This window comes from Sciurus vulgaris (assembly GCF_902686455.1).
Source record: "Sciurus vulgaris genome assembly, chromosome: 3".
Lineage (NCBI taxonomy): Eukaryota > Metazoa > Chordata > Mammalia > Rodentia > Sciuridae > Sciurus > Sciurus vulgaris.
In genome coordinates this window covers 134801645-134819976 of record NC_136463.1, presented here as the reverse complement: position 1 = coordinate 134819976, position 18332 = coordinate 134801645, and the positions used below count along the sequence as shown (strand labels likewise).

The 18332-nt window shown below is 38.7% G+C and overlaps 1 protein-coding gene across 3 annotated transcripts in view; it reads left to right on the top strand.

The window, feature by feature from the left end:
• The first annotated feature begins 438 nt into the window (after positions 1-438).
• Positions 439-18332, top strand: part of CERKL (CERK like autophagy regulator) — a 139688-nt gene continuing 121794 nt past the window's right edge. For all 3 annotated transcript variants that reach the window (XM_079134557.1, XM_079134558.1, XM_079134556.1), the window contains exon 1: positions 439-793. In XM_079134557.1, coding sequence (XP_078990683.1) covers positions 556-793 — 238 coding nt within the window. In that variant the 5' untranslated portion in view covers positions 439-555. The remainder of the gene's footprint in view (positions 794-18332) is intronic.

Below are 18332 nucleotides of genomic sequence, written 5' to 3'. Positions count from 1 at the left end.
GACCATCTCTCCTAGGCGTGCAAAGGGAGCCATCGAGTAGCACCTCTGCTCTTCAGGAGGCTCACCGGAAAGGAGGTGGACAAAGCCTCCACACTCGCAAATCAAAATGTGCTGTGCGGCCAGCGGCCCTCATCATCTACTAGCTTCTTAGAAATGCAGTATTTGGGGCCTCCTTTCAGACCTATTCAGTAAGAATCTGCATTTTAACAAGATGCCCAGGGGCTTGCGTATGCAAGTCAGTTTGAGGAGCATTGGTTCATACAACTCAAGGTAATGCAAGGTGCTAAATTCTTTCGAACATCAGAGGCTAAGCAGAAGCAGTCACATATTTCTCCTCCGGGTGTGGGTCGTCTGGTGGTGAATGGCGGAGAGGCTGGCGGGGCAAGGTGAGGACTAGGTCCCGCCCGCGCGCCCCGCCCCACTCCTGGGTCTCAGCGGGGCGCGGGGTTGCTGTGGTAGCGCCGGACGCAGCTAAAGCCTTGGCAGCCGCGGCCTCCTACTCCTTCTCCAAAAGCCTCCCCGGACCCCAACTCGGGCCCAGCCTGCGCCTCCGCCATGCCCCGGGGAAGACGCCAGGGCCGGGTGAGCGCCCTGGAGAGCGGCCTGGCGGAAGAGGCGCCCCCGGGGGCGACTGCTTTGCCCTTGGCGCTGTCGCAGTCCCCACAGCAGATCGAGGCGACAGACGAGCCGGTTCTGCTCCGGGGCATCTTCGAGATCGGGAGGGGCAGCTGCGACGTGGTGCTGAGCGAGCGGGCCCTGAAGTGGTGGCCCATTCAGCCCGAGCGCCCGGCGGGTGAGTGCCGGGTCCCAGTGCCGCAGTCTCCCAGGCGCTGTAGCTCCAGCGCTTCCGCTTGGCCTCCTCTTCTCTGCTCACGCCTACCCCCTCCTGCTGTGCCTCCTCCTTCCCAACTGGGGAAAAGTGTGCAACCCCCAGGGTCCTGCCGCCGCCGGCCTCCTCCAGCCAGGCTTTACCCTCCCGGGGTACTTCTGTCATGCTCAGCTCCGGATCCGCACAAAGAAACTTGACCCTCTTGGGGAGGTGATTTATAAAGCGGGGAAGGCCACCTACTCTGCCCCTCCAGGGTGAAGTTTCAGTCCAACTTCTGGTGGTACACTGATAGTAAAAACCGTTCACAAAATGTCTTACCACGTGGGTTGTGAATCCAACACTCATTTTGCTCTCAGATAACCCCAATGCTTTGGGATCCCTGGATTTGTCCACTCTCAGGTTCCTTGCCACTGTGCAGCATCAAGGCTTGTTCAGGCTGTCTTGAGTTTTAATGTTGACTTTAGAATATCGCGTTACCATTTTCTGGTTTCCTTGGATTTTCCCATTACTCATTTAAATTTTAGTGGTATAATGTTGCAGTTTACAATAGAAAACTTTCAAGTCTTAACTAGAGATGACTCAGTGGAAAACGTTGGAATGTGATACACAAGCCCGTCTTGAATTCAACGTTATGACATTAAAAAAAAAAAAAAAATGCCTTTCCCTGTTGGAAAACAAGACACGAAACGCTGTTTATATTATAGGTCAGCAGCAGTCACTGTTCTCAAGTTTCTTGTTCAAAAGTCTAACAAAATGAAACCCTCTAGTCGGGACCCAGCATGGGTTATAGATGGGAATTCTGCATGTGCTGTCTGTCATGCACCTCACTGAACTAAAATTATCTTTGACTTTAATTAAATGTTTTCAGGTGTTTTGAAAGCCAAGCAGAAGTCTTTTCTCCAACCTTTGAAGTCAAAAGTCAGTTGCATAATTATAGAATTCTGTGAGTCTTTAGGTTAGCTTGATTTATAGGATGTAGAAGTTTATAATCGGAACCCTAAGAGCCAATTTAACCTACAATAAAGCTGAAAAATATAGAATTAAAATTAGACCTTGTGTAGTGAGAAGCCATACAAATCAATGTTGCAGTGCTGGTACATGGAAAAAGCAAATAATGACATTAAAATAGAAATGTCATATTATATTGAGTGGTGATTGAGGAAAAATAGGTTTACTGAGCTCTCCTGATAATAGAATTTGAAAAGACAACTTGACAGTTTCATAACTCTAAAGGTTCCAAGAACTGATTCTTTAAGTTTGTCCTAAAACCTTCTCATTTTCCTTCCTTTTTATGAGTGTACTCTTTGTCTTTGTAACTAATGCCTGGCATTTCAACCACTTTGGGCCTCTAAATTTGGAGTCACAGATGATTTGGAGTCACTTCTATTTATGGAGGAAACCAAGAGGTGTTTTACTTAGATGAAATGACTGGGAAAAGAAGATAATAGAAATACTCCATGATGTTGAATTAGTTTAAACTGAGTGATGAAAAACAATGAATGAATTTGATTGAAACAAGTGAATTTGTTCAGAGGATGGAGGAGAAACAACATCAAAGTTACGGTACTTCGGAGTACGAGGAATGGTAGGACAAGTTGGGGGAAGCCATGTCCATTGCTGGTTGGTGTGTGACTGGCTGTCCTGGGAAAGAATAGGAATGAAGTAAAAAGGTCTCTGGGCATTAGCAGATCACACATATGAAATATTTACAAGACCACCCAGTTTTAAACCTCATAGTGCCTTAGTTGTTTTCACTGAGATAAGATACTATATGATCTTTCCCTAATTTCCCATCCTGAGCAATAAGCAAAGACACTAACGTGTTTTATGAGAGTTATCACTGTCAAAATTGTGACTAATTGATGGTCTTGCTGGCAGAGTACATGAGGATAACCATAGTGATTGTAGTATTCTTTATTGGGTTCAAGGGTAACTTGGAATAATGGCTGTGTTACCCTTCCCCACAGAAGGGAGGCTTCTTAGGACAGCGTAAGTCAAGGTGGGAGGTTCAGAAGCATCAATGCTCATCTTTGGCATTATTTTTTAAACAGAAGCAGTGATTTTAGTACATTAGATCTAGTCAATTAATGTATTAACCTGATCAGCAGTTACTCCATTAACAAATATTTGGCACTCGTGATGCTTTGCTAGATGCTGTGAAGATGGAAAGTGACCTGGTGTCTTTTCCTTCAGGAAATTCTACTTTTTAGGAAAGATATGTGACTCTAAATAAGACCCTGTGTCACCAAAGTTCCCTTGATCAAACATTAGGCAATTAATAACTTTTTTTGTTAAGTGATATAGAGATCCATAAAGTGTGGGCCCTGTCTTTAAGGATTTCAGGGTGTTTAGAGGAGAGGAATATATTTTTGACAGGAATCCAATCATGCTGAATCAATTTACTACTTAAGTCCTGTTCTCCCCCTCAAAAAACCTGTTGAATAGTGTTTCATGAAGGGTCATGGTGCTATATTATTTTCCTAGGGTTCTAGTAACAAATCAGTACAAACTTGGTGGCTTCAAACAACAGGAATCTACTCTTTCATAGTTTTGGAGGCCAGAAGTCAGTAAAGATGTTATTAGGGGGCTGGGAGCAACTTGGGTTAAGCATTTGCCTGGCATGTATGAGGCCCAGTTTCCATGGCCATACTCCCTCTGAAAGCTTGAGCGGCTCCTCCCTTGCCTCCTTCAGTTGTGGTGTCTCCCGGTTTCTTGGTTTGTGCCAGCAGAACTATTGGCTGTGTCTTCACGTTGCCTTCCCCTCCATCTCTGCATGTTCTCTCTGTGAGGACAGAAATCATTGAAATAAGGTCACCCTAAATCCAGAGTGATCTCATCTTAAAATCTTTTAGATACACAGCAAAGACTTTCCCAAAATGGTCATATTCTGAGATCCAACTGGATTGGGATTTGTTGGGTGCACTTTTCAATCTAGTCAAAAGGTGTCATGGGAGTGGGAGAAAACTTTTAGGTTGAAGTAAGAAAGAAAGAAAATGGAAAGTTGTCTTCTGGGAATAGTGACTGATAGTGCCCATCAGAGTATAGGAGTAAGAGAATATTTCACAGGCAAATTAGAGGCCTTAAGACAAAGGTAAGATGTTTGAATTTTATTTAGTGGAAAGTATGAAGTTTTCTCTTGGCTTTTCTTCTACATTTATCTGAAACTGCTCCCTGACTCGGTGTCCCTCTTTACTTCTCTTCCTGCCATTGATGATGGCCCGTTACGCTTGCTGAACTTCTAGATCTCTTCCCTTTTAGTAGTTCTCATCTTCATTCCACTTTTGCCACCACCCTGGGCAACGGCGTGGGTGGTGGTCATCTCTCTTCAAGGTCAGACCATTCCATTTCTCCAGCCTCTTCTTGGAAGTTGTCTCCTCTCTTGTGCCCTCCCTCTTATGTCTGCAACCTTCTTTCTCCTCTAGCTCTTTTACTTCCCATTTTGACATTCCCTGCCTTGATCTTTTGAATTACTCTAGCTGATGCCCTGCCCCCTCTCACTTGCTCTGAAAAAATTGACTTATTCTCATTGCTTTTTATTTATTTCTCTACCATCTGAGACCTGGCCTCCTCCCTTCCCTCGGCTGAAACTACTCAGCAGCAACTTTCTAATTGCTCAATCAAATGTGAAATTTCAGGCCCCACCTTTTTGAATTTCTACCTCATTTAACTCTGACTCAGCCTCCTGTCCCTCAGGTCTGTGACACCAGCAGCACCTCATTCATTGGTCTCAGATGGGATTTCATTCTATCTGCTTGTCAAATGTGGCATTACCAAGGAATTTGGTCCACTCTGGTCTACTGTGTGCTATCTAGTTAGTGTTGCCCCAAATTACCATCGACCATTATTTACTATCAGAAATGCTACAGTTTTGTATATCTACAAGAAAAGCAACCTTTCTTGCTTTTCAGAGTAATCCTTGGGCTTGTTCCCTATCAAGATTATAGAACTCAGCAATTAGTTAGTTGTCAGTATAATTAACTTTGTTTCTCAGGTGTGTGTGTAAGTTGTGTGGAAAGATTAGACTGAAGTAGAATTTCTTATATCTTACAGTTGAATCATTGGATTCCATGTAAAAGTAGTAAATACTTTGGCTTAATATGTAAAAGGCTGTTTAGGCAGCCACCTAGAATCTAAAGTAGGATTTTGAAGGTAACCTCAACGTGGCTGTCCCTCACTCCTTTAATCAACCACCAATCCTGCCTCTTCTGTTTTCTAAGTGTACCTCAGATCTACCTTCCTTCTCTGTCCAGTTAGTTACCACCTTAGCTTAGGCCTTATGATCCCACTTGACCCCTCCCCTTCACCACCTTTGAGTTGTGCAAAATGTTACCTTCGTAGGTTTGCTGATCACCTATCTCAAATTCCCTTTTGCACATTTTCTGACTGCCTTATATTCTTTGATGGCATTTATATTCTCATATATGATTTTCTATTGTCTGTCCTCCCCATGACCACTCACTTTAAAAAGACAGGATTTTTTTTTTTTTTTTTTTTTGTCTATTATTGACTACCCTAATAAGAAACAAATTACTTATTAGGGTAACTCAAAGAGTTATAAAAAGGTAGTTCAGTATTCTTCCCTTCTCTGAGGTGTTTTTCTACCCATGGTTTCAGTTACCCACAAAAAATATTAAATGGAGAATTCCAGAAAAGATTCATAAGTTTTAAATTGTGTGCTGTTTTGAGGAGCATGATAAATTCATGGGCCATCTGGCTCCATCTTACCTGGGACATGGATCATCCCTCTACAGCATATCCCTGCTGTGCATACTCCAGCCAGTATGCTGTGCATAATATCCAGCCAGCAGTCACTCAGTAACTGTCTTGGTTATTAGGTTGACTAGTGGTATCGCAGATAGTTCAGGACCATCTGTAGTTTTAGGCATTCCTGGGAGTCTTAGAACCTATTTCCCATGGATAAGGGGGAACAACTGTATTTTTAAAGGGGTAGGAAGAATGTAGGGACCATGACATACTCTTGGGACTAGTAATAAATGGGCAAGTAATACCATTTGTAGGTCCCAAATTGTAAACTGAGGGAGCAGGAGCTTGAGCCTGGATTCAAAGAGACCTCATGGAGGAAGTCACTGGACAGCACCTTTTGGCTTTTGCCTCAGGTTGACTGATTTCCTGAGCCAGTCCTGCAAAAAAGGAGATAGGAACTAAATTCCCAAACTGCTCCTCTTTTGTCCCATACCACAGTCCATAAGCCAACTAGAAGACAGCGGGCAGGGGAACACTTGGTGTCCATACAGTGTGACCTGCCAGGACACAAAGAAGGTGAAGAAGCACAGAGATTGGGTCTGTATGGAAAAAAGATATTCTGAACATCTGTCTGTTTACTGTCACCTTAAAGAGTGCCTGGCACATAAGCAGTATTCATTGAATGAATGAATTTGTGATAGACTTGTCTCTTGAACTTTAGTTCTGTCAATTGCTTGGTGACGTGATTACTATACTCTTGCTTAATACCAATCCCTCACACCTACGGGAGCAATATCCTTTCCCTCTTCCCATTTTTTCTAAGCATAGGAACAAAAGAGTGGATCCCTAGTATATAACACACGAAAGTGGAGGTCCCTTGATAGCAGTGGATTTCCCCTTCTCCTAGTGGGGATATGATCTCTATTGAGGGAAGGAGGAGTGGGATGAGAGATACTTTGCATGTGATCTTCATGCTTGGCACCTGCCTATCTCTCTATCTTTACTCCCAGTTCTTTTCTCATTTTACCACCCTGTAATAGGAATGATTACAAAAATAGTTCTCCATATACTGTCTTTTCCTTGCTGTTCTAGCTATAGGAATTGGCTTTCTTTGTGCTGCTTTTTTGATACTTACATGTTTAAATTCATTAAAACCAATGAAGGTTCACTATAGCTTTTTTTCTCCTTAGGTATAACTGGATCTCATACACAGACACTGAATAAAACTTTATTTTCAATTAGATGATAAGCTCTTTGAGGGTCTTTTCAAATTCGTATTCCAGTATTTCTATTGTAGAAGTTAATGTTGATCCATTCTCTATTGTGAGGGGCATGGCAGGAAGGTTCCATTTTGCTCAGCTGTAGGGTAGAAGAAAGCACTGAGCTGGAAATAGACAAGACTGCCACCACTATAATAGAAACTGTCTACCAAAATGCTTTTATTTTATTGCCTGCCATGGTGCCTGATGGTCTATTAGAATTCCCAATTATGACCATTTTGCTTGTGGATCTTACATGAGTTTATTCATATTAATATAAGGTAGTTGTCAAGCTGTTTGTGACCTAGGAGGGAGAAAAGTTCTAAAGAAATGAGAGATGGATCTAGTGACGTTTTTGAGGTCAAACATGAAAGGTCAGACCAACCTGGGTCATGGGATTTTAAGGCAGAGCAGGTCAAGTATGGGGCCCAGGGTGGGCAGCTCCCTATGTGGTGCAAAGACTGGGTGTGAGGTACCAAAATCAAGAAGGAAGTTTGGAAAGGGACGTGGGAAGATGCCACAGACTAATTTGTATATTTTGTAATGTAACTGTTAGCTTGTGCTGTTACTGGATCCAATGTTCTCAGAGTTCAATATTTTCAAAACCACCAGTGGTTGCCTATTGTTCTCAGTCTCAACCAAGGACAAACTTCTGAAATATATCCTTACTAGGTAGTAAGATTTTTTTTTTTTTTTAAATGTCAGATTGAAGCAGAATATAGCATCCCCAAAGCAGCATGTGTCTACTGTCTTATGTGACCGAAAGCTTTTGCTGTATGGAACGTAGGTAAAAGCAATCAATGGAGAGAGTTAGGAATGTGTGGGATTAGATATTAAGGTTATGTTTTAGTACATTTAAGAATGATCCACTTAGGGAGCTCTATGACACACGTCAAATGACCACAGTGCTGTCTCATGATGGGAGCACGTGTCTCCACACAGTCCTCTGAAGTGAGCGCCCTGTAGGGACTGCAAAGTACTGTACACATTTCTGTGCCAGCATGTGATTTTCTAAAACAAAAGTTTCACAAAACAATTCTCACCACTGCTACGTGAGTCATTCTGATGTTCTGTTTTCATTATAAACATGCTGATTATGACTCACCAAATTAACATCATAATTTCATAAAGGACAGCACCTTGAAGTATGAAACAGTGTTACTGGGTGTTTTACAGCCTCTCTCCTCCAGCTGTCTGTAGTCTGCTCCCATCTGTGGTGTAGGACAGATTTCAGGAGTGGCAAAGGCCCTGAGATCATGTCTCTGCAAATAGCAAGGTGTGTAACTGACTCAGGCAAGTGCCCCTCTGAGTTTATTCACCAGCAAAATGAGGGATTTGTATTATATTGTGTCCAAACACTATCAATTTTGACCACCTGTGAAGTTGAATTTTAAAGAAAAAAAACCTGGGCATGTTGTCAAGTGAAAGAAACCCGAGCAAGGTTTGAGTGGTCAATGGGGTCAACCGTCTGGTGTGTGTGCAGGGGTGTTGTATTTTACAGCAGGAACTTCTCAGCCCTAATGAGTTTCTAATTAGAAGAACCACATGGGAAATGTGGACCCTTTACTTCTCTGCCTCAGTTTCAGGGCCTACTGATGAGAAGTGGGCAATGGTTTCTTAACAGGTCTTGTCTTTGGAGCAAAGAAATCACTATCTGGAAGAAATGAGTTGGTCAAGGGTAGTTATAAGCAGATTTTATTCATGAACAAATAAAGGACTAGATCATCTGTTCTGTTTTGCATTCCTTTTAATTTTCCTGTATTCTTTTCAGATTTCAAAAAGCAATGATTTTTGTTTAGTATTAGAATATTGTTTCAAATATTTTTTTTTTAAATGAAGGTTTCAGATCTTCATTATGGTTTACAACTCCATTTTTATCAGGTTGCACAACTTCATAATTTTTTAAAAAAATAATTATAACCACCACAACTGAGTTCAGCTGAATTGGAGCAGCGACCAGAAAATCTGTGAAACCTGGGCTTTAAAATATGGTCTTGAAAATGTTTCTTACTGCTTGGAGTCAAAATTAGTTTCTTGAGCTTTTAATTTATACAAACATATTTTCTTACTAGAAACTTGCAACATGAAAGGTAATGTGGAAAAATGTGAAGATGAGAAAAAAATCAATTTGAAAACAACAAAAGTTAGTGATTATGTAGGACTTAGCAGAGCAGGGTATATTCTAAGTATTAATCTGCCTAAGCTGTTTGGGAACAGATGTACGTGAAACAGATACCCGGTGTTCTGTTGTGTACATCCAAAGTGAGACATCTGTCAGTGGACCCTGTGGTCAGAAATAATGGAAGCAGGGGTTAACCCCCCAAATGACCTATTACTCTTGTGAATTATTGAAGGACTAATTATTCAGTAAGACATGATGCTTTGATTCCTCAGTCCACACAATATAAAGAAAGTACCTACTTAAAAATTTTTAGTGTGTTCCAAAGCTGTCAAATTTGAAGGAATTTTTTAATGTGATGTGAAGTTTACATAGTGACTGCAGATACTATATGCTTACAAAGTTTTTAAATAATTGACAGTTTTAAAATGTTTGACAGGTTGAGGCTCAATGATTTAACTTTTTATTTAGGTAAATTCCTCACAGAAAAGCAAATGTAGACTGACTTTTCTCAAGCAGGACTGCTGGTTAGGCTTCCAGTAATTATAGGAGTGCTTTGCATCTGAACTGAATAGTATAGGGGCCACCAGCTACTCATGGTCATTTGAGCAGCAAAAATATTGCTAGTGTCACTGGTGAGCTGAATTTTTAATAATATTTAATTTTAATTATATCTAATAGCTACATATGGCTAGTGGCAACTGCATCAGACAACATAGCTCTAATACATAGAGAACTGAAAATGTTTGTTTGTTTCTGGACTGAGGCTGTGACTTAATGGTAGAGCATTTGGCCAGCATGTATGAGGCCCTGGTTTCAATCCTCAGCACCACAAAAAGAAAAAAGTTTGTTTTTCTTTATTTCAAGACGTTAGTTTTAATCTTTATTCCTATATACAACAGAAGATACTATTTTCATAAAAAAATTAACCCCAATGTAGAACTGATGTAGTTGTACAATTTCAGCAGCCTATTTATAGACAAAGCAACTGAGTCCAAGAGTTGCCAAAGTGACAGAGCCCTTTAACATATTTTGTGTATCCACAAAAGGTTATTTGTGGATTAGTCGAGAGTAAAGTTCAAGCCTTGTGTATAAAAATCTCTGTATTTCTCAAGGTCACTGAGATTTATTTTATTTTATTTTTAAATTATTTTTTTAGTTGTAGATGGACACAATATCTTTATTTTATTTATTCATTTTTCATGTGGTGCTGAGGATCAAACCCAGTGCCTCACACATGTGAGGCAAGTGTTCCACCACTGAGCCAGGAACCGAGCCCTTATGGAGATTTATTGTTTGAACTTAATATGGAAAATGCAATCTCTTTCAAGAATTGTACATTTGAAATGATTGCTACTCTAGGTGGTGTACTCTGACTCCATGGAAGTTTGCAGACTAGTGGTTATTCCTAAATATGCCACATGTATTTGGCACCATCTAAAGACTGGTACCTCTAAAAATGCATCACCACTTTTATGTTCCCTTTCTTTCTCCCCTCTTCCTACCTCATGGGGCCACTTGGGCCTGGAACTGGTACCAAAGTATCTCACTAGGAGTGGGGAATAGCACTTTCAATGAAGTCAAACCACAGGCAAATGAGACTCTGATGGGCTGGGCCAAGGTCATTAAACCAGAGAGGGTGATCCACATGGGACTGTCCAAAGTCAAGAGGTCCTGAAGTGAACTGTGGAAATAGAAACATGATCAAAGAGGCAGGGCAAGGGATTTGGAGAATGGAGCAACTGAGTATGCAGGAAGGTACTATTGCTTGCTCTGGCCATTCTTTGGTACCTTCTGTAATTTGGGAAAGTGGACCACTCTTGTAAAAAGGACCAAGAATGTGGTAGGTACAACTCACTGCAGTTGTGTGATCTCAGTCTCAGACTATTTATTAGAACTTTATTCTTAACTAGGTTAGTGTGTTACTTAACTAGTTATTATATTACATTTCAGACAGTGACAACTCTACAAGCATCGTCAAATGCTTAAACACAGACCTCTAAGGACTTCCATGTGACTGAATTTCTCCCCAAGTTTTGGAAGTACTGGGCTGGTGATGGGGGCTGTTCTCTGCATGACTGTGTGTATGTGTGTGTGTGTGTGTGTGTGTGTGTGTGTGTGTGTGTGTGTACAAGCAAGTGTGTGCTCCTGTGCTAAGCAAAGGGAAGGAGCACACAGTAGCCACGGCTCTTTATATGCTCTTGTGTTTTCCAAAATCAGTATGTGCTGGAGGAAGTAAAGGAAAGAAGGGAGGAAATAGAGCATCAAGAAATTATACCTTATGCTAACTTTCGACATACCAACCAGAAGTTGAGATACTTAGTGTGATAAATGATGGAATCCAGAGGTAGCAGGCAAGTCGGAAAGTATACATACAAAGCTAAACAAAGTAAAAAGCACAGTTGGTAAGTCTTTCTTTTTTTTAGTATAACTGGCATGGTGCTATAGACTTATGGTAAGCCTAAAGATAAGTCTAAAATAATGTACCAGCTGGCATCAGGGAATTCCTATGTACATTCCAAGATTTTCATCAGAAACAGTATTATGGAAACTACCACTGCTGCTACACAACAATGCCCAGTGCTGACTGAAAATACTGAACATGTATTGGTGTTTGCTCTGCTAGGTCTTATACTAAGTATCTTATGTTATGTAACCTTCCCAGCAAGACTCTAGTTCAGATAGAATTTTTATCCCTAGAGCCCTGAGGTATTAAGTAACTTGAGCAGAGTCATACTTGTAATGGAGTTGCTGGGATTCAAATTCTGGTAGTCTGACCAGAGATCCTTCCCCGTACCCATTAGGTTATGCTGCTTCCTCAAGATGAAATTCCCTATTGCCTTTGGGAGCCTTTACTGCATCCTGGTTAGTGATAGTGAAGCATTATGGTCTAAACTAAAATTTAAAAGAAATCTTTAAAATAGTATCATCTGACTTCCTGCAACCTTTGAGACAGTTCCACCAAAAATAGGTTTTTCAAATTCTCTGGCTTCTGAAAACTTCTGAGTAAACAAACAAACAAACAAACAAACAAAAAAGAACAATGGGAAAGATAGATGGGAATCTTTAACATGATTTTTTAAGACCAAATATTTTACTATAGAAACCATTAAATGTTTTCTTTTCCCCACATATAGCTCTAAGAGGGGTAAGGCTTTATGTAGCACAAATTGAATTTAAACAATTTCCAATTTATGGCTGCTTTTCCTTCATTTATGCCCTACCCATTTCTCTCCTTTCCCTGGAATCATTTGAAAGCTTTTACAAAGCATCATATAATTTCATTTTTAAACAATAGCACATATATCTAGGAGATGAGGATTTAAATTCTTCCAGTATATATAATCTTTTATATCTTTAAATATCCAGTTACTATTCAGGTTCCACTGATACTTTCTAGTTTTTATATAAGTTACCATTGAAATAAGGTCTCTATTTTAGTTGGTTGTGTTTTAAATCTTTTATTCAGGTTACTCTTCTTCTTTTTTGTTTTTCCTTCACTTCACTTTTTGAACAAACTGGATTGTCTGGCCTACAGTTTTTTGAAGGAATATGAATTTTTTTGGAGGGGGGTGCAAATGCCTATAAAAGAGAAAAGAATGGGGAAACCAATTGGTCAGGGATACCTTTCAGACCATTGTCAGCCTGATACCTATCAAGTGGGAGGAAGCAGGCTGGGGAAGAGAGAGCCTCAGTTCATGATATAGGTCTGACAAAGTCTTGGCTTACCTATGGTGAGAGCTTTCCAGAAAAGCCTGCCCATTAGTAATCTCATCTTGGTGAGAAATGGCCAAACTTCAGCTATGTTAACCTGTGACCTGAAAAGGTGAGACTCCGGAGCTCAGGTGGGCAACAGCAAACTGCACTCTTTACAGTCCCTTCTCAAAGGGGATTCCAGCAGCCACAGAAATCAACAAGGTTCATTACCCCATTATCATCATCATGAACTCCAGGACTTAGACATATTAAATGTACAATACTGACTATTCTTACTGATTCTCAGATGTATACAATAATAGATTTATGATTTAAAGGGAGCTTCTTCAACTTCCGTTTCCTTTTGACCTTCTCTCAGCTGTCTCCTTGCTTTCTGGAATGGTGAGATATTCCAGTTTTGTAAAGGACATTTCAAACCTCAGACAGGGAGGTTTGGGTAGTGGTATTTAGAAACCACTGTTTGAGGACAGAGCATGCTCATTGCTGAAACTTCCCCTGTATGATTCCTGTTTCCAGGTTTTTCAGAGCTAGGAAAAATTTTACAGTTGTTTTGGGGCTGTGTGTATGTGTTGGCATGTACAGAGTACTGGGGATTGAACCCAGTGGTTTTGTTTTTAAAGAGAATATACCTCATGAGATTATGCTGATGCATAATGAATTCCAGATCAGGACCAAAGTGTCTTTTAATGTGTGTCCTTTCCCCTCCTATTAACATCCTATTGTCAAACCTTTTTAAAAAACCTAATGATAATATTCATTTGTTTATCCTGCCTGACAAACATATACATAATAGAATAACAACATTGGTGTTATACAATATAATTACTGAAAACCATTTAAGTGCTGCAATTTTTGTTATTGTTCAGAGGGATAGTCAAATTACTGAAGACAGTTGGAATAATTCTTGTCTGAGGGTATAATTGTTTCACTTTGCTTTTGAGTTTTACACATTGCTTTGCTTAAAATCCAGTTCTATAACTATGTAGAATTTTTTTTGTTCCAAAGTTGAATCTAAATAAACTATATTTGGAAAGTGTAACTTTTGTGTCCCTTCTACTTTTTCCTTCCTTCCTATAATAGGTAAGCTTATTTGTTTTGTCAAGTGTTTGGTTTATTCTTAAAATTTTAAAATATGAACATGTATATATTCTTTTCATTACCCACCCCCTCTGACCTCCTTAAATACCTGACAGCATACATGATTTTTCCACATTGTTTTTTCTCAATTAACAGTATACCCAGCTGATCACTCTTTTCAACTATACACTGAGTCCCCATTTCCTTTTACAACGCACAATCCAGTGTGTACTATAGTTTATTGAACAGTTCTCTGCTGAAGGCTTTGTTTACAGTCAGTTTTGCTATTGCAAATAGTGGTGAAATGAAAAACCTCATGTGTTTTTTCATTTTTCCCAGTGCATTTTTGAGGTAGATTCCTACAAAAGGAGTTGTTTAATCAAAGAATAAATGCCTATGTAATTTTGATCAAAATTGTCAAATTCACTGGGAACAGTGGTGCATGCCTGTAATCCCAGCGACTTGTGAGGCTGAGGCAGGAGAATTGCAAGTTCAAAAGCCAGCCTCAGCAAAAGCAAGGCACTAAGTGACTCAGTAAGACCCTGTCTCTAAATAAAATACAAAATAGGACTGGGAATGTGGCTCAGTGGTTGAGTGCCCCTGAGTTCAATCCCTGGTACCCAACCCCCACCCACCAAAAATTGTTGAATTCCCTCAAAAGGATCTTGCTACTTTGCTATCATTGTGTGAGGGCATTTTTGCTGAAAGTTTTTGCAAAGAGCATATTGTCAAACCTTTTTAAAAAACCTCTCTGATAAGTGAGAAATGCTGTATCAATATAGCTTTGTGCTTTTCTTAAATCATTTGTTTTTAGTTTATTCCCATTAACATTTAGGGAACACCTGCTATATGCTGGGTGTCTGTTAGATTCTAGGGATGCTATAATCAATTTGACATAATTTTTTCCTTAAGATATTTGTAATATACAGAAGGACATTTAGCTACAGAATAACTGCATGATCTATTTTGTGCAGTTGAGGTATTACTTAGAGGGCATTGCAAAAAAATGCCTAAGTGGGGAAAGAAAAAAACATGGGTTGGGGATGTGGTAGAGCTCTTGCCTGGTGTGCATGAGACAGTTTTGGCTCCAGAACTACAAAAAGAAGGTATGAATGAAAAAAAAACAAGACAAAAAAATTATATTAAGTGGGTAGAAAGGGATGACAGGAAAAGTAATGGAAAATTTTGAAGGTAAATTTGATTGTGGACCTTGGATCCTGAATAGGAGATAGCAATGTAGACATAGGAGTAAAGACTCCATTCTAGGAAGAATATTTGGAAAAACTAATCTCATTGAGCATGTTTTGGTCTGTTTGGAAAATAGCATAGTGTGAGGTGTGAGGTGGAGGGCATATGTTTATGGAGGTCAGGTGCTTTGTGATTAGTCAGTAGTGTACCGGGCCTTGGATATCATGCTAGGAAGTTATCAACCTGTGAATCAAATAAAGGATAACAAATTCTAGGTTTTAAGGGAGATAGAATTTTCTTTTTTTTTTTTTTTTTTTTTTTTTTTTAGGTGAGATTGGGTTTTAGAAAGGCAACTGTGGTAGCAGGATAGGTGAACAGTAGGTTTTACAATACGGAAGCCAATAAGATAACCAACATCCAGGAGATCAGGAGGCAATGTGTATGAGGCAGGGGGAATAGAGAGGTGAGGGTAGAATGAAGGGATATTGTCCAAGAGAATTTGAGGATGTGGGGCTGGAGCAAAGGGGAAGAAACATCGGTGATGCTGAGCTTTGCAGCTTAGGCAATGGTATGAATAGTGGACACCATCAATTCTCAAATCTGCAGAATAAGAAGCATCTTATTTGAAATGTTTTCTACCAAGGTTTAACCTCACATGTGTGCCAGTAACTGCCATAATGTTCAACAGAGGGAAATTGCTTGAAAAATGCGTAAGCTGGAAATGCATAAACAGCTCCTAAAGGACTGTAAGTTGAACCCACTGAGCTAACAGCTATGCTTTTCTATGAGGCTCTGACTTTCTCCTTCCATATCCTGTTTCTTAGTAGAATAGAGGCTGATAAGAATAACTGTAGTTTAAGACTTTTTTTTTTTTTCCAGAAAATATTTAGTAGATGTTGGAAAATAAAGTTGTGATCTTTCTAGGTTTTTAATATTTAGGAATTATTGAAAAGTAAAATGACAGTGAAATAGCAAATTGTAAATGTCAACTTCTACATGTAGAAAACATTTTAGACTTAGAAAAAGTTCTTCATTCTTAAAATCTTCATTGGTATTTTTTGGTCTAATGCAAATTATTAATATTTACCCTAATTGAGTTTTTCAGTTTACTAAATGTTACAAACAAAATTCAAAGCATTTTTATTAGTGTCTATTTGTGCAGGAAGAATGAAAGAATAAAATCAATAAAATTGAACAGCTGTTAGCATGTATTGGTTTTCTTATATTTTAAGTATGTTTTCGTGTTTTGAAAATATAAAGGAATGATAGAATGTTTTGTGGTTTTTACTACATAGATTAAAAACTTTACTAGAGTTAAAATCTTAGTGAATAAAATGTATTTTAAGAGTCCATTAATAGCCCACTTACATTTAAATATTTCATTAAAATACTTAGATAATATTTAATTTGAATACTTTCAGTAAGGGATATGTGTGTTGGGAGTTGAAAACTTACCAATGGGCTACATACCCAGACCTTTATATTTTTTGGGGTAAAGTCTTGCTAAGTTGCTGAGGCTGGCCCAGAAATGATTCTCTTTATGATTCTCTTGCATTGGTCTCCCAAGTATAGTAGTATAGTGAGTTCTTTTTTATTCTTTTAGTAAATATAAATTTTTCTGTAAAAATCATTTTTATTAAATTTAGCACTTTTTATATTCAGGAAAATAACATCAGTCTTGGAACCCTAGTTTCCAGTTGAATGAAGCTAGACCAAAGCTACATTTATTGGAAACACGGACATATCTCATAAGTGAACTTTATTTTCTGAAAGCCTATTGGTACTTGAGTACATTTTTACATGGATGCCAAAATCTTCTTTTATTCCTTCCTCTTCATGGAAAATAGGTGCATTGAAATTCTGTGTGTATAAGAGGAATCCCAACAATTAGCGTGGAAAGCTGTGGAATGCCTTTAGACTTTGACTTTTAAAAGACCCTTAGTCAATAACATTTAATTAGCAGTCATTGTGTACACTGCCATCTTTTGGGTAATGTGACTGGATAGATCCAAAGAAAAATTGTAGATGACCTCCACCTTCTGAGATTAAAGATGACAATATACTTACTAAGTTATGTGCTGATTTAAGGTAAAATAATGATTAACTAGTAGATAGCTATAGGACACCAGGTCGAAAATATTGATGTTGAAGCAAAGAATTCTATTCTTATTTATATCCTAAACTAACCAAGTATTATCAATAGCTTTGAGAATACAACTAACTTTACCATTCTTGGGTAAAGTGGGGGGTGGGGGACCTTGTTGGAAGTTCCTATTTTTTAAAAAAAAGAATTTCTTTTATTTGATTACTGATCTATCTTTGTAAAGGTCTCAATTAGATTGCTTTAATGCAAACTCTAAACATTCAAATTATCTATCATATTAGATGTTCAATTTTATTGCTAGTGATATTATTCCCTGGATAGCCTAATTCTCTTTTTTCACCTTAGTGAAAGCACGGGTCATTTTTGCTGCTCGTGCTGCTCTTTTGTGTGCGCATACTGGTGCAACATAATGTGTTGTGCATTTGATACGGATATTACCATATTGCCATAAGGAGCTGCTATTATTTTAGACACCAACTGATTCCATGATAGTGTCAGATTTCTTTAACATATGCTTTTGTTTTTGTACAAATGACCCCAAGAAACATCTGCTAGTTTTGTGGTGGTATCTACTGTTTCTTTTATAAAATTTGACTTGTCAGTTGTTTTTAAATATGGGTCTACAATATATCATTAGGCTAAATTTCTTTTCTGGTTTTTATGTTATTGATATTAATTAATAATATTGAGTCAATACTTTTATGGAATAATTCAGAGAGAAACCAAAGCTGTCTGTGCATGTCATTTAAGAAATGTTTTCATGACAGTATGTTTATCTTTTGTCACTGGATACTTTGAAGAGTGCCCTTTTCATGCATCCTAAAGTATCCAAAATGTTAAACCCCAAATAGATTTCTATTGAAATTATTATTTGAATTTGACAAAGTGTGTTATAGTTGTGTTATATCATTGGTTGGTTTGTTAATCTTTCTTAGTGTCTTTGATGGGTAAAAGGGGAAAATAAAATGGAAATGAAGTTTATATAAAGTTGTGAAATCTTTGCTCTATGGGAACTAAAGAAATTTGTACCATGATTTGTACCATGATTTGAAACCATGATTGTACTACAGTTGGAATCCCTTCTTTTGCTCACTTTGGCATGATCTTGATTGAGAACAATGACAATCAAAGATTTTAGTTGTCTGACATTTTCTGTTCTACTTTCCTCTTTGTAAAAATAGCTGTTTATTCAAAGAAAGTATCAGGAACTTTATTGTAATTGAGTAAATCTGGAATATCTATTAAATGAAAACAAAATCTTTATTGGAAGATCTGTATGTACCCATGTTTTCAGTGCATGTGAATAGATTCTTTAGCCTTCCTTTATGCCAGGAC